Source organism: Jatropha curcas, chromosome 5 (genome assembly GCF_041381405.1).
Source record: "Jatropha curcas cultivar XTBG-Jc1 chromosome 5, XTBG_Jcur_1.0, whole genome shotgun sequence".
Classification (NCBI taxonomy): Eukaryota; Viridiplantae; Streptophyta; class Magnoliopsida; order Malpighiales; family Euphorbiaceae; genus Jatropha; species Jatropha curcas.
This window is the reverse complement of record NC_143155.1, coordinates 28,588,537-28,602,707: the sequence shown is the minus strand read 5'-3', so window position 1 is coordinate 28,602,707 and position 14,171 is coordinate 28,588,537. Positions and strand designations below refer to the sequence as shown.

The window sequence follows — 14,171 nt, the reverse complement described above, 5'->3', positions numbered from 1 at the left end:
TCTTCTCTGTCAATCTTATTCTCCAGCTAGTTAAGAAATGGATCTGATCTCTGATGTCAAAAAAAGTATATTACTAATGGTGATGTTAATGACACGCAAAACGAAATTAACCAACTAGTAATTTTTACCCTCCAATTCAAATACAGAAATTCTGCAAAAAAATTTCGTTTTTAGTTTTTGGATGAACATTTAACCTATGTGCCATTTAACCCAAACTCGATTCTGGGCTTAACGATTGAGCTGAGCCCATTTTCTGGTGCTTGAGAGCGGAGGAATATGTAAAACGTTGTTCTAATTAATTGGCATTGTTGGATTTCCTTAATAAAGTAGATGTATAATCTTGATTTGAATGAAATTTTATGTTATTTTGGTTAAAATAAAACATCAAGAAAGTGATAATTAGGAAGATAGACTATTGGTGAACTAATTAGGACTATCTCTAATTCCTTAGATCATATTGGCTATGCCATTGCCAGGAACTCCACGCTACAAAGTGGGAACGGTTTGGTTGGCGGGTGTCAATTTAACTCTGATAGCGATAAAGTTATGGACTGGGGCCCTCTCTATAGTGCCGACTAATATGTTCATTAAGATATTGGAGTTTTCTTTCTGTTCTTGTCCTTCGTGGCCTGGGCCATGGCAAACGGTCTTGAAACTTTTAAATGCTTCGTCAAGTTTAAAATCGGAATGGGCTACTTTTTACTTTGGACTGAAATTTTTTGTAAAAAAAAAAAATGACTGAATCATCACGTTTTAGAAAAAAAAAAAACAAAGATAATTGACTGATTATGGTGAATATTATGATATTAATGTATGATGATACTTCTTATATGATAAACCAATATTTTGTTAAATGTTTGTAAATCTTATGCAATTTGCCCTAAATAGAAAAAGTTCCTAATTATGATCAATATGTTCCCATTAGAAGAATTGACAGATTCACACCAAGTTCCTTGCAATAGTGGGTAAACAGTATCAAACACAAACGTAGAAAGAAACTTTAGTTTTAATTTTGAATTGGAAATACTAAGATATACATGCAAAGCCTTGGTGACAACGAACGGAAAGGATATGGTGAGTACGTCTCCTTTAACTTAAGGGCAGTTGAACCGAAGTAGGTGAAATGTAGTTGGCTTTACCACTGGATGCAAGATTGGTATTTCAGACGCAAATGACTCGCTTCTTTCTTTCCTTTCAATAACCTTCTCTCTCTCTCCAACCTCTTCTCACCTTCCACAACTTTAGTTCCTTACATCTTTTCATTTATTTAATATCCAATCTTCAACTGTCATTTCTCCCCCTCATCATTCTATTTGGAGCCCCACAAATGGAAGGCCAAGAAGCCCCATCACCACCTTCACCGTCTTATCTCTTCATGCCGGCCCCATCATCACTCCCATCGTCAGCGTTGAACCCTGGAGCAGCTCCATTCCTGGAGGGTCATGTTCTTCCAGCTCCAGATATTGACTGGGTTAGCCTTCTGTCTGCTGCCCAATCTGAGAATGGGTTAATGAGTATGGAAGGAGGTTCTGTAGTTAATATAGGTGAGGAAGGAAAAGGAAATATCGGTAACAATAATAATAATAATAATGAGAAAAGAAAGATTTGTAGCCGAGTGAAGAAACATACAAGGCCAAGGTTTGCTTTCCAAACGAGAAGTGCTGATGATATTCTTGATGATGGCTACCGCTGGAGAAAATATGGACAAAAAGCTGTCAAGAACAGCACTCATCCCAGGTCCTAATTAAACATTATCTTTGTTTTGCATGGCATTTTTTTTTTTGTTTTATAATATAATAATAATAATTTACATTTTATGTGAGCTAAACCCATATTTATGTTTCTTCTAATAGCGAAGATAGTTCTTAATTAAAGATTACTGATATATAAAATCAAGACAATTAAATAACTTTTGTTGGTTTTGCAGTAATTAATAATTATTATTAGCATGAAATATATTCTGAAATACAATTGCTATTTTGTAATTAATTTAAAAAAAAAAAAAAAAAAAACAGGAGCTACTATCGGTGCACCCACCACACGTGCAACGTGAAGAAGCAAGTGCAAAGGCTGTCGAAGGACACGAGCATAGTAGTCACAACATACGAGGGAATCCATAACCATCCCTGTGAGAAGCTCATGGAAACCCTAACTCCTATTCTCAAGCAGATGCAGTTCCTCGCCAGGTTCTAAACAAATCGATACCGGAAAGAAGCTTAATTTTATCATTTTCTTTGCATATATACTCCTGTGCTTAAATAGCTAATACATATATTCAATGTTGTGTAATTAATGGCTGTTAATACCATAAAATCAATAAACTTTTTCATTTTACTTCTTGGAACACTTGCAATCATCTTTAAATTTAATTAGATATACCCAGTGCCGTATTTTATTGTTACTTTGTTTATAAAATGTATAAAACCTTAAGGCTGGATGTAATTAGCTACATAGTTAAAATCCCATTGTCTCCATGAAATTAGCAGACAATTTCCACTGCACATTTCCCATGTCAAGTTACTTTGAGCCAGCATCCAGTGTTTGCTTTAACCTATCCCTTCAGTTTCATTCTAACTTAATTTAATATGAAGAAAAGTATTTAAAACAGTTATTTTAATATGAACAAAAGTATTCAAAACAGTTATTTTACATACAAAGAGGAGCCCCCAACCCAAATGACAGTTTATATTATCCTCTATCCTCTGAGACCATTTGGCTTGAATGTTTTAAGTTCCCAGGCTGATAAAATACACTTGCATTTGTTTGCCATTGCCCCTTTAACCTCCAAATTTTTCTAGGTGCCTCTGCTTTATTCATCCTTTTGATTTTAGTCCTCCACGAAATTTTTAATTTTCACCGCTCCAATCATAATATGCTGCCCCCAAGTTCAATTTGTGGCTCCACCACTTATTGGGTAGTTGGACTCCTGAATGAGCTTAAGTGCATCAGCATAAGCCTTCCCTGTGAGGCTTCCCCTCATTCTGCCTGTGGGACGCCAGTTGTCAGTTGATGCTGACGTCCCAGATGTTTCAGCCACAGAGACTGGTTGTGCTGTCCCAACTGCACTCCTCTCTGCAAAAGTTGGTCTACAATGCTGAGCACCCGTGGCATAATTCAGTACGGATCTTGTTCCAGATGGTTGGAGTTGAACTGCTACAAAAGGCGGTGTTCTTGTCCTCTGGGAGACTGGTGGTGAAGCTGTCCTAAGCATAGGTTGACCGTCATTCGTAGTACCTGTCACTTGATTGAAATTGCCTCTTTGCCCAATCTGCGCCGCTTGGGCGCTAAAAAATGGATGTACAGTGGGGTCGCAGCTTGAGTAGTCCTCATCATACCAGAAAAATTGGAGCATTGCAAAGGTTGGAACCTGGTTTGAGACGGGAATGCAACTTGAGCAGTCCCCGTGTTAGGAGAGTTGAAATACTGAAAGGATTGGTAATGTAATAAGGGAGATCTGTAGGGGCTGCTGGACGCACCTGCACCACGCATGGGAACATTGAGAACCTATAAGAACAATACTATGTCAGAAATGTCCAGTTCTTCAATAACAATATAAATGAAGAAAATACTGAAAAGGATGCCCATGTAAACTCCTTTTATGTTTCCTATTCAAACCATACAGCAGTTAGGCAAAAACTAAAATCACAGAATGGCTACAAAACACATGAAAATATTTGACAATATAATTTATCTTGAGAAACATGTAAACAGCAATAATACAACAGGTGCAGACCATAAATTGACCATAGGATTATGTACATAAGTTGCTTACCTGGGGCATCTTCAGGTAAGAAGCAAAAGAGGCTCCATCGGCATCAAGGAGTTTATGTTTCTCAAGGCTTGGTTATGTGATAGAGAGGAAGGCACTTGATTTGCTCCATTTATAGCCACAGATTCTTGATTCAAGACAGGAGAAGACAACATTAGTGTGGACAGATGGAGGCATAAAAGTGCATTGAGAAAATTCAGATATTCCAGTAGTGGGGCAGCCAACCATGCTCATAGCAGGAGCTGCTGAACCAAATGGAGCAGAAAAACAGTTGTGGGAGAATTCCCAAATAGATACCTATGTCATAACTAGTATTGTCCTCTTCCATAGTAAGATCAACAAAATCAACTGGAACAGATGACAACCCACTAGATTCATGTGGTTCAGGCCTTTCTTTTTGACAACCTTGGACTGCATGATGTGTTTGATCTGTATCATCACTGCTTTCAAAGACGACCTTCCAAGAACCATTTGCTGAGACTATCACATCAACAGCACTCTCTCCTACCTCCCTTAAGATCTGACATTGTAACAGTGGATTCATGTAACCATAAAATTGATAACAGAAGAATTATTTTATAAAATCACTCACATTGCCTATGTTCTTATCGATGCATATGTCTATGTAGCAGATTGACTGGTTACAAATGGGGCAACACCACAAAGGCCTCCTTGAATTTAGTATCATGAAACTCTCGAAATCAAAACACTAGCTCATGCAAAAAAAAAAAAAAGTCAGAATTTTAGAGAAATTATACTTCAAGGATTATCAAGCAACTGAAGCAAAAACAAGTATTTGTTCTTCAAGCTATTTAGCATTAATTCTCTTACAGGAACTCAAGAAGTTCTTTAGCACTTGCATTGGCACCATGGCTCTCTCATAAGCAAAAACATAACTACATGTAAGATATTTCATGTGTGCACATGCATTACATAAAATAAACATTTAAGTCGTATTATTTTAATTGGTGGATGAGCCTATCATTCTATTGTGTCACCTAGGAGCCTAATAAAAGTGTCAATAAGGCAAGGCGAAGCTTGGCAGTAGACCCCATGCAATATCATTATGTGTATAATTAGAAAAGCAAAAGCAAAGTATTTTGCCATCTAGAAAAATTGAAGGACCAAAATGAGACCAAACTGAGGAACTTCCATTTGCAAAACAATGTCCCGTATAAGACAAGCAAACACATGCAATTTGATCAAGTTAATAGAGTCAATCCATTCAGAATACAAGTTCAGTGATGTTTTTATCCATATCAAATAAGTTAACTATTTCCAACCAATTATTTAACTTTTAGATTATTCTGCACAAATCATGCTCTCTGCAACATAGCAGGCTGGCTTCAGGTTGGCTTTATATTTCCATCTTATTGCGACGTATTAATATTAATCTGTCTTTCCAGTATATTTCATAAGGACAATATATATCTGTAAATATAAGAATTAGACAGTGAACCAGCAAGAATTAAACTCTAACCTGATGATGTTTGCAGCAATGTCCTTTGATGGGAGTTCTAATACGTTTGTTACTGTTAAATAAGGAAAGTGCAAGCAATACTAATCATCAGAAGATCAACATATGAGCCAATTCAAAGACTAATACAAATTTCACCAAGTTTTAAATAATAAAATGAATTAGAAAAAACTTAGTAGCACTTGGACAGGCAGGGACCTGCTACACTGATGGACTCAAAAATTTAGAACCCTTTTATATGTGAATGTGAAAAAGCACTTTGACTTCTTGAAAGTAATGATACCAGAAACAAAGAGAAGAAAGGAAAGTATTCAGCCAATCAATTTGAGTAGATGGCATAACAGTGTGACTGGTGCAAGTTTGTACCTTATAGGGCAGTTTAAAGAAATCTGTGTTGGTTTATCCATGATGTCAGAACCTAATTTTTTCAACACAAAAAACACATGTTAATCTTATGTCGTATTGTTGAAGAAAAATTTGGACAAAATGATGCTAGGCAATACACAAAAGATAAGGAACTGGATGGTTGTGGTTTAGATCAGTTCTCTTACTGGAATCAGATTGTTCAACTGGCTGAACATATTCTTGTAACACTGGAGGGTCAAAAGATGACATTTCATGCATATAGGCTATAACAATGATAAAATCACCTGCATAATTTTTAAATCACTCTATCAACATTCAGTAGAGTTTCAAGCCAAATACAAGCATGCTTAGAAATGTAATTTGCAATTCATACCATCAAACTGCCCAACAGCTTGTAAAACATTCATTCCACAGTTGAGTATTGCAGTAAGATTCGTTGGCAGCTGTGGTCCAGTATCCTTATCCAGAATACACAAGAACATATATAAGGCAAAAAATAAATCACTGCAGAAAATGGTATACTGAAAATTCTTCAAACCCAGAATCTGAGAAAGTGAAACAAACCAAGGAGACATTAACCCTTCCTTGTACTCCCTTTCCATTTACCAGAAGGCTACAAAAGAAAAGAAAAAAGAGAACATCATATTAAGTTTATTCTATTATGTAGATCAGAGACAAAGAAACATACTTTGCTTGAGGTGGAGTCACAAGGCAAGAGGAAGTGTTCATGTTATCTATTTGAGCAACAAACAGACCCTGAATGCAAATAAAGAAGACAAGGAAAAGAGGATAACATTATCAGCCATTTTCTATTCAATGTACTCACATGGAAACAAAAATTACAATGAAAATTTAATGAGATTGTTTAAACCACAAACCAAATAAATATTTCCGCTTGTACTTTTTCTACAATGTGAGAAGTGAAAGATTCATCTCAAACTCCAGGCACAGGTGGATATTGGAACATTGAAATATGAAGTCGTACTCAAAATAAACAGCAAAGGTGGACAAATTCCTATAAATTATAGACCAACATTGCATGATCAAATGAACATTCTTCTACAACATACTTACAATTTCCACTTGTGGAGAAGCCACTGTCTTATTCAAAACTTGAAAGTCTGCCACAACTGCTCTATATCCATGCTGCCAAAATATGTTGATGATGGTAAGAAATTTAGTTAAAGGGAAAAAAAATAAAAAATAAAAGACTACAGAGACCTGCTTGTGTTTGAGTTGTGACATTTAAAAAATTACCTTGACCTTCAGAGATACAAGCACACAGCCCATCTTTATTTTAGGATAGAATCTGCAGGCACAGGCAAATGCACAGAGAAGAGACCAATAAGCTTCCATGAATGGAACTGAGTATAAAAGCATTTTTCAAACTTCTATTCCTAATCAGTGAATATAAAAGCATCCTACAATTAAACATAGGTATATAACCAAGTACTTAAATATAAGTGAATTTGAATAGCTAGTTTAACTTCAGTAGATAATGGAAAGATTCTGTCGCACAATTTTGCCAAATCAACTATTTCTTCACATGAGAATCGGAGCATATGAGTTTAACAAAGATTATCAAAGAGAATGGAAAATAGAATAAAGTCAATTTTTCATCCTAAGGAAACAATGTGAAGATGATGGCCGCTCACAGAAAACAGTGATCACTGAAATTGAAAACTTTAGGTTGTATTCAGCTGTGGAAAACTAGAATAGTTTCTTAGAACAGTTTTCCAAATAAACGGGAAACAAAGTTATGTGTTCAAATTAATCATTTTTCTATTTAGAAAACTAGAAAACAGTTTTCAGTTTTCCAAAATTTAACTAAGATTTGAAAAACAGCTTTAAGTTGTTTTTTAGAGTTTTCCTTTAAAACAAAAACACTTTTTCCAATTGTTTTCCATTTTTAAAAAATGAAATTTTCATAATTAAAATTATAATATTTGTAAATAATTTTTTTCTATAAATATTTTCATTTGAAAAAAATAAAAATATTTAAATAAATAAAAATTTATATTATGCTTTAATAAATAATTAATTTTATTATTACAAATACATTATATCTTTTATTTTTTAAAAAATTACAAAATGATAGAAAATGATATTATTATTATAAATAATCAATAATAAAAATTCAAAAACTTTTACATAAAAAATTTCTAAATTTATTTTATACTATGAAAGTTATGAATAATGTTTGTGAAGTTAAATTAAAATATGATTTTTTATTATTATCAAGTGAACTTAGTTTCCATTTTGTGTTTTTAGTTTTTATTTTCTAAGAAAACTGTTTTCCTAAAAAACAGAAAATAGAAAACAAAAAACTGTTCACACCCTGAGCCACCCATGGAGGCGAAGATCCTGGAAACTCTACAAAAAAGACCAATGAGAATTTATACCTATTCATGATTTTTGAAGATCCTGGAAACTCTACAAAAAAGACCAATGAGAATTTATACCTATTCATGATTTTTGAAATAATGGGTGCACAAGTTGGTTCAACATTTATATCTTCAGTATTGCTGAAACTTTTCCTAACCTAAGTACAAAAAAATTCACAACAAAAAGGAACAAATATGAGTCGGATAAAGAAATATCCCTACCAAAGAGGAAATTTTAAGAAATCACAAACCTCTTTAGCCAATGCAAGAAGGTGAACCGTATCTGTATCTGGGAACCATCCCATCCTGCAAGCATTCTAATGGAGGCATCAAGGTTAAAACATTTACAAGATTCAGAAGAATTAGAAAGGCACAATGCATAATTTTTTTTTTTTTTTTTGTAGAGCAAAATATATTATAATTAAAATAAGTACCATCAACTCTAGACAAACAATGTGAAAAGAAAGAAACTGAAAAAATAAATTGCAAAAGACAACAAGAATGATCAGCCATAGGTAATAAACTTCAAAGTAAAATCATTCTTCCTAAACACATTTTATAGAATATTTTTTATTTCAAAGATCAACCTGGCCTGCCAAAATGACATCAATGCTTTTAAAAGAAAAGTACTGTTAATAAAACTATTAAGCCATTTAAAACATACAAAAAAAGGTAACTAAGATAAGATTTTAAGTTTAGTACTGAATAACAATGAAGACCCTCTGGTGCTTAGACCAAGAACTAATTTGTTCACCCTCCTCTCTACCAGCCATTAAACACAGACCTTGACAGTAAACTCAAGCAAATAACCACCAATGCACCAGTTCAATGCAAAATAGCAAATAACCACCGAAGCACCAGTTCAATGCAAAATAATCATTCTTCTAGTAGCATCCAAAAAGTACTATGAGTCAAATACTTATCAGGCGTAAGTAGCATTAATTATTTCGCAGCCTCTATTACAGTACATATTTTTACAGAAAAGCAATGGCCTATCCTTTTAATACAAAATAATTGTGTATCGCTAATCATAATGGCCAAAATGATAAAATAGTTCTAACAATGACCATCGAATAAATGTTCTTGAAAATCTTTATATATTGAAATATCCATCCTCCAAATAGAATATTAAAAACAACAGTGCAGTTCCACTTCCTATCTTGAAATAGACAAGTGTTGCTTCACTGGATCCATCATGACAACCATACGAGAGACACTACTCGTGTAGAAAAAAGAAAAGCATAAGGTCTTTCTGAAATCTTCATTTTGAGAGAAGAAGAAGACACGAGACATTTGCTGGTCATCTATAACCAACTTGCGGACTTTTTTGCTTTAAACAAATTTCAAATACTTCTATTATGAAAGCAAGTTAAAGTCCATTTGATAATTCTCAGTATACCACATGAAATTTTTAAATTTCTGTAGCAAATTATTCCAGACTTGGGTTGTTAGCTATTTGCACAAAAAAAAAAAAAAAAAAAAAAAAAGAAAGTTGAAAGAAAGTCGAAAAACTTTGCCTTCAACAATAAATGAAAATTGTTACTTGCCAAACGAGAAATATGAAAAACTTAATACCTTGACAGAAATCATAAGCACCATGACAGCTGCTTGCGTGGAAATTTCAACACTATGCTTACATAACTACATAGCATATTGTAGGGGTCCAGCATCCCTACCCATGGTGCCTTGCCATGGTGCCCCTATGGACGAAGTAAGGCTATTGGAGACGAGAATAGCATGTTGAATGGCCTATGGACCGAGAATATGAGAGGAGAGACCCGGCGTAGTGCTCTCCGCCGCCCTGGGTTCGGGATGCGAGGCCCAGCCCTAGTGAGCTAGGTGCGGGCATCATGTCTAGCGATAGAGACTGATGTCTCCATAGGGAAGGAGCTCTATGGACACTATAGGGCAGGAGCTCTATGGACACTATAGGGCCTAGGGCCTATAGTGCGCGTATCTCCTGCGCTAGAGGTTAGAGTATAGGCAGGACTATGTCGCCCGGGATGCCCGAAGGCATTGAGCCCATATACGATAGTGCGAGACCCTTGGATAGGCATTGCTAGATGAGGCCTACAGTCAGAAAGGATGCTAAGACCCTTCGAATATGCATGGCTGGCCTTGGCTATGAGCAAAGTCTAGGCGCCATACGCGTGCCAAAGGCTCCGAGATTCTGGCACCGTGACATTTGGTATCACAGCCAAGAAGGCTAGTTGTTTCTATACATGGTTGGCTGTTGCTAGAGGCTTGTGCGCAAGTCATGTTGGCTGAGATGTACATCCCTGAGTAAGGGTAATAGAGGCGTGCAAGTGATGCGGGCTATGGATGGCAGTATCCAATAGGTGGCATCATGTCACCCCGAGTAGTATGCTCCTTCGAGCGCAGTTGTAAGGGGTGCTATCAAGCGGCATAATGGATACTGAAATGCAAGCTATCGTCTAATCTCAATGGGAATGCATAGCATGCCTAGAGAAAAGGGGCAGTATGCGCAGTTGAGGCAAAGATGCAACGACTTGAACCCGGCAGGGGGATGCATGTGCTTGGAACAGACTCGAGCAAGCTACTTAAGGCGCATGAGGCGCTGAGTCAGAAGCAGTGGGGGCAAAAGTCCGCCCTAGATGCAGAAATGATTACTCCATGCTATGGTTGCCTATGTGAGTCGGTTGTTGGAAATGTGATTGTTGTGGGGAGAGCTTGCCAAAGAGTTGGGAGCTGCCCACATGTGCGCAGAACACCGAATGAGTCGGGTGTTGGTAATGTGATTGTTGTGTGGAGGAGCTTGCTGCTTTTATAGAAAAGAATGTAATTGTTGGTGAGTGTTAAGGATTAGTTGTAAATAGAGTTCTATTAGGAGTTAGATTCCTAATTAGTTTATGATTTGTATTCCTAAATAGCTAGGTAGCATAGGAATTCCTTATATATAGACCTATGTAATCGATTGATGAGATACAAGAAATACAATTACAATATAATCTCTCAACATGGTATCAGAGCCTTCCACTCAAAAAAAAAAAAAAAAAAAAAAAAAAAAAAAAAGGAAATTTCCCAAAACTTCCCTTATGAGAAGCCACTGCCACCCTAGGATATTCTCCAGCCGCCAATCAGCGACTCCCGAGAATCCGGTCGCCGGATTCCAAGCGAATGGCCACCACTCGCCACCTCTTTCTTCCTGCTCTGGTTCACGCGCTGGCGCATGTCCAATGGTCTTTTTCACTCCAGTTCCTCTCTTCGACGTTGGCTTGAAGAGAGACGTTCCCAAAACTTCCCTTATGAGAAGCCACTGCCACCCTAGGATATTCTCCAGCCGCCAATCAGCGACTCCCGAGAATCCGGTCGCCGGATTCCAAGCGAATGGCCACCACTTGCCACCTCTTTCTTCCTGCTTTGGTTCACGCGCTGGCGCATGTCCAATGGTCTTTTTCACTCCAGTTCCTCTCTCCGACGTTGGCTTGAAGAGAGACGTGCAACCCAGTGAGTTGCATCGTCATTCTTGGGCTTATTCAATAGGTTTGTTTGCTGCGATTCTATTGCAGTTGTGTCGGGCAGTCCTCTGCTACTGTTGTTGCTTTAATTTGCTGAGGAAACATATTTTTCCTTTGCTGTGACAATTAGGTAATTTTCGGTGATTTTCTAGTGATTCCTTTTTGCATTAGGGTTTAGTATTGCACATTTGCTGCAGTTACAGGTATTCTGCTTTTGAACCTTCTCCTTTGTCAAGAGTAGTGCAACCCCCAGTGAGCTACATTGTGTTCTTGGCCTTCAGTGGTGTGCTCTGTTTGCCAGATTTTCCTTTGCTGCGTTTCTGAATATCTGCGCTACTGGGCTTCCTCTTTGAGGCATTGATTATGGAAGCTTGAAACAGCCCTGTGAGTTGTTTTCTGGTTCAGTGAGATTTGTTCCGACAACCTAAGTGTGTTGTCCTAATTCTGCTACTACTATTTGGTTTGGGATTCTATATTTGCTATAATGAAGTGGGTACAGTTGCTGAGTATGGTATTGTGCTTTGCTGAAAGTAGTAGTGGAGCCCCTATGGACGAAGTACAGTCCAGCATCCCTACCCATGGTGCCTTGCCATGGAGCCCCTATGGACGAAGTAAAGCTATTGGAGACGAGAATAGCATGTTGAATGGCCTATGGACCGAGAATATGAGAGGGGAGACCCGGCGTAGTGCTCTCCGCCGCCCCGGGGTCAGGATGCGAGGCCCGGCCCTAGTGAGCTAGGTGCGGGCATCATGTCTAGCGAGAGAGACTGATGTCTCCATAGGGAAGGAGCTCTATGGACACTATAGGGCCGAGGGCCTATAGTGCGCGTATCTCCTGCGCTAGAGGTTACAGTATAGGCAGGACTATGCCGCCCGGGATGCCCGAAGGCATTGAGCCCATATACGGTAGTGCGAGACCCTTGGATAGGCATTGCTAGATGAGGCCTACAGTTGGAAAGGATGCTAAGACCCTTCGAATATGCATGGCTGGCCTTAGCTATGAGCAAAGTCTAGGCGCCACACGCGTGCCAAAGGCTCCGAGATTCTGGCACCGTGACACATATAACCAAATTTAAAATTTCAGAACACAAGGAAACAAAAGGCACTCCGCATGTATTTTCAAATTCAGTTGTTTAGATCTGGCAAATATAATTGTCGGAGTTCTTTTGCCAAAAGAAGCATAATGAAACCAATTCATAGGTGAAACCAACAACAGTAATAACGGACTATAACGTTAAGCCAATATCGTAACATATATACTACAATATATCGTAACAAGTTACCTGTCTAAACAATGATGGCAGGTTTTTAGCTCTCGATGGCACCTCATTGCATGCAATTGCATAATCAATGACTCTGTAGTTGTAGGTGAAGCATATTAAAGATAAGTAAAAGATGGAGGAAGTTAGAATATTTGAAATACAAAATGAATCAATCAAAGAGAAAAGAACTAGAATAACACAAGACAATACCTGACAAGAAGAAAAAAAAAAAGAAAAGAAAGAAGAGTCAAAGAATTTATTTGAGACTCCCCTGTTACATTACTATATTTAAATTTACAGTCCATGCATAATCATCAAAAGCCAAACATGAAAAAATTTGGATTACTCATTCTATTTTCCTCTATCTGGTCTGAATCAAACCATGCAACAGCTACAGGCAATTATAACATATCACTAATTCAATAAATAAGTAGCGTCACACTGAAGTTGACTACAATTTGTCTACTAGGTCAGTTGCACAAAAAGTTAATCAGTTCCCAAAAAAAAAAAAAAAAACCGAACAGAACCACCACCAATTACATAAAGCCAAAAAAAAAAAAAATGAAGAAAGGATGAAACTTTCATTATTAACCAAAATTGCTGCTGAAGTAGACAGTATATCTTTCTTCTTTTTGGATAATTATTGATTACATATATATAAAAAAAAAAAAAGGAATGTGGAGACCTGGCCAAAGAAATGCAAAGGGCAGACAATTGGGTAGGGTCGTTAAGCTGATTATTAGAACTTATGCTGACTTCTAATAAATCAGCCAACTTCCCCACCAAGTACGATGCTCCCACGGCGTGGCTCTCTGTTGTACCCCTCTCTGCTCTTCCCAATCCTGCCATTCCTTTCTCTCTCTAAAGAAACTAAACAGCCAGCTTCTTTTTCATGTACATTGTTATCGTAAACGCTGCAACTTTTTGGTCTCTTTGCAAAAAGAACTGCCCGTTAACCAGAAAGACAAGTCCTTTTTGTTTTCGTTTCGTTTCAACGTTCATTGTGGCACAATAGGCCTCGCTTTGTCGTTTAATTACGAGGCGACAGAACATGTGTATAGTAAATTGTGAAAAGATTCAGGGTTAAAATGGACCTGAAGTAGTTTGAAACGCGACCCTGTAGTTTCGTGAATGAGAAGCTCGTTAGTCATGAATCATGATCATGCCATAGAAATGCGTTGTTTGGTGGGGACAAGTAAGTAATTTCCAATTAATTACGTTTTGCCATTTTAAGGGTCTGTTTGGAATTTAATGTCTCGATAAGCATATTTCGTAATTACGTAGACTACAGCAAAGGTAAAACTACAAATAAAAGAACAGTGAGTTGTTTGAAAATTTCCACTTCCATCTCTCAAAATAATGGAATGCCTGTTTATTTATTTCAGTATTTTTTATAAATACTTTTTATATATAATTCTATATAATATAATGATG

The 14,171-nt window shown here is 37.0% G+C and overlaps 2 protein-coding genes across 2 annotated transcripts; one reads left to right on the top strand and one right to left on the bottom strand.

The window, feature by feature from the left end:
* The first annotated feature begins 1,129 nt into the window (after positions 1-1,129).
* Positions 1,130-2,346, top strand: WRKY43 (WRKY DNA-binding protein 43). Its single transcript, XM_012227913.4, has 2 exons — positions 1,130-1,737; positions 2,016-2,346. Exons 1-2 carry the CDS (start codon positions 1,328-1,330, stop codon positions 2,191-2,193), a joined length of 588 nt encoding a protein of 195 aa, XP_012083303.1. The 5' UTR covers positions 1,130-1,327; the 3' UTR covers positions 2,194-2,346.
* A 250-nt stretch (positions 2,347-2,596) lies between these two features.
* On the bottom strand, positions 2,597-13,797 carry LOC105643338 (E4 SUMO-protein ligase PIAL2). The gene is made up of 17 exons (XM_089721353.1): positions 13,423-13,797; positions 12,759-12,831; positions 8,248-8,313; positions 8,075-8,154; positions 6,870-6,921; positions 6,687-6,758; positions 6,301-6,368; positions 6,177-6,225; positions 5,986-6,070; positions 5,798-5,896; positions 5,613-5,664; positions 5,250-5,301; positions 4,362-4,478; positions 4,067-4,289; positions 3,797-3,896; positions 3,477-3,504; positions 2,597-3,406 (listed from the first exon to the last, which is right to left on the bottom strand). The coding sequence occupies exons 1-17, from the start codon at positions 13,584-13,586 to the stop codon at positions 2,888-2,890; spliced, it is 1,899 nt and encodes a 632-aa protein (XP_089577479.1). The 5' UTR covers positions 13,587-13,797; the 3' UTR covers positions 2,597-2,887.
* Between the last annotated feature and the right edge of the window lie 374 nt (positions 13,798-14,171).

Coding starts and splice junctions, on each gene's coding strand:
- WRKY43 (XM_012227913.4), top strand. CDS start 1,328: ATGGAAGGCCAAGAAGCCCCATCACCACCTTCACCGTCTTATCTCTTC. Junction 1,738..2,015: donor AAGAACAGCACTCATCCCAG/GTCCTAATTAAA, acceptor AAAAAAAAACAG/GAGCTACTATCGGTGCACCC.
- LOC105643338 (XM_089721353.1), bottom strand. CDS start 13,586: ATGGCAGGATTGGGAAGAGCAGAGAGGGGTACAACAGAGAGCCACGCC. Junction 6,071..6,176: donor GAAGGGTTAATGTCTCCTTG/GTTTGTTTCACT, acceptor ATTCTGGATAAG/GATACTGGACCACAGCTGCC. Junction 3,505..3,796: donor ATGCCGATGGAGCCTCTTTT/GCTTCTTACCTG, acceptor TTGTTCTTATAG/GTTCTCAATGTTCCCATGCG.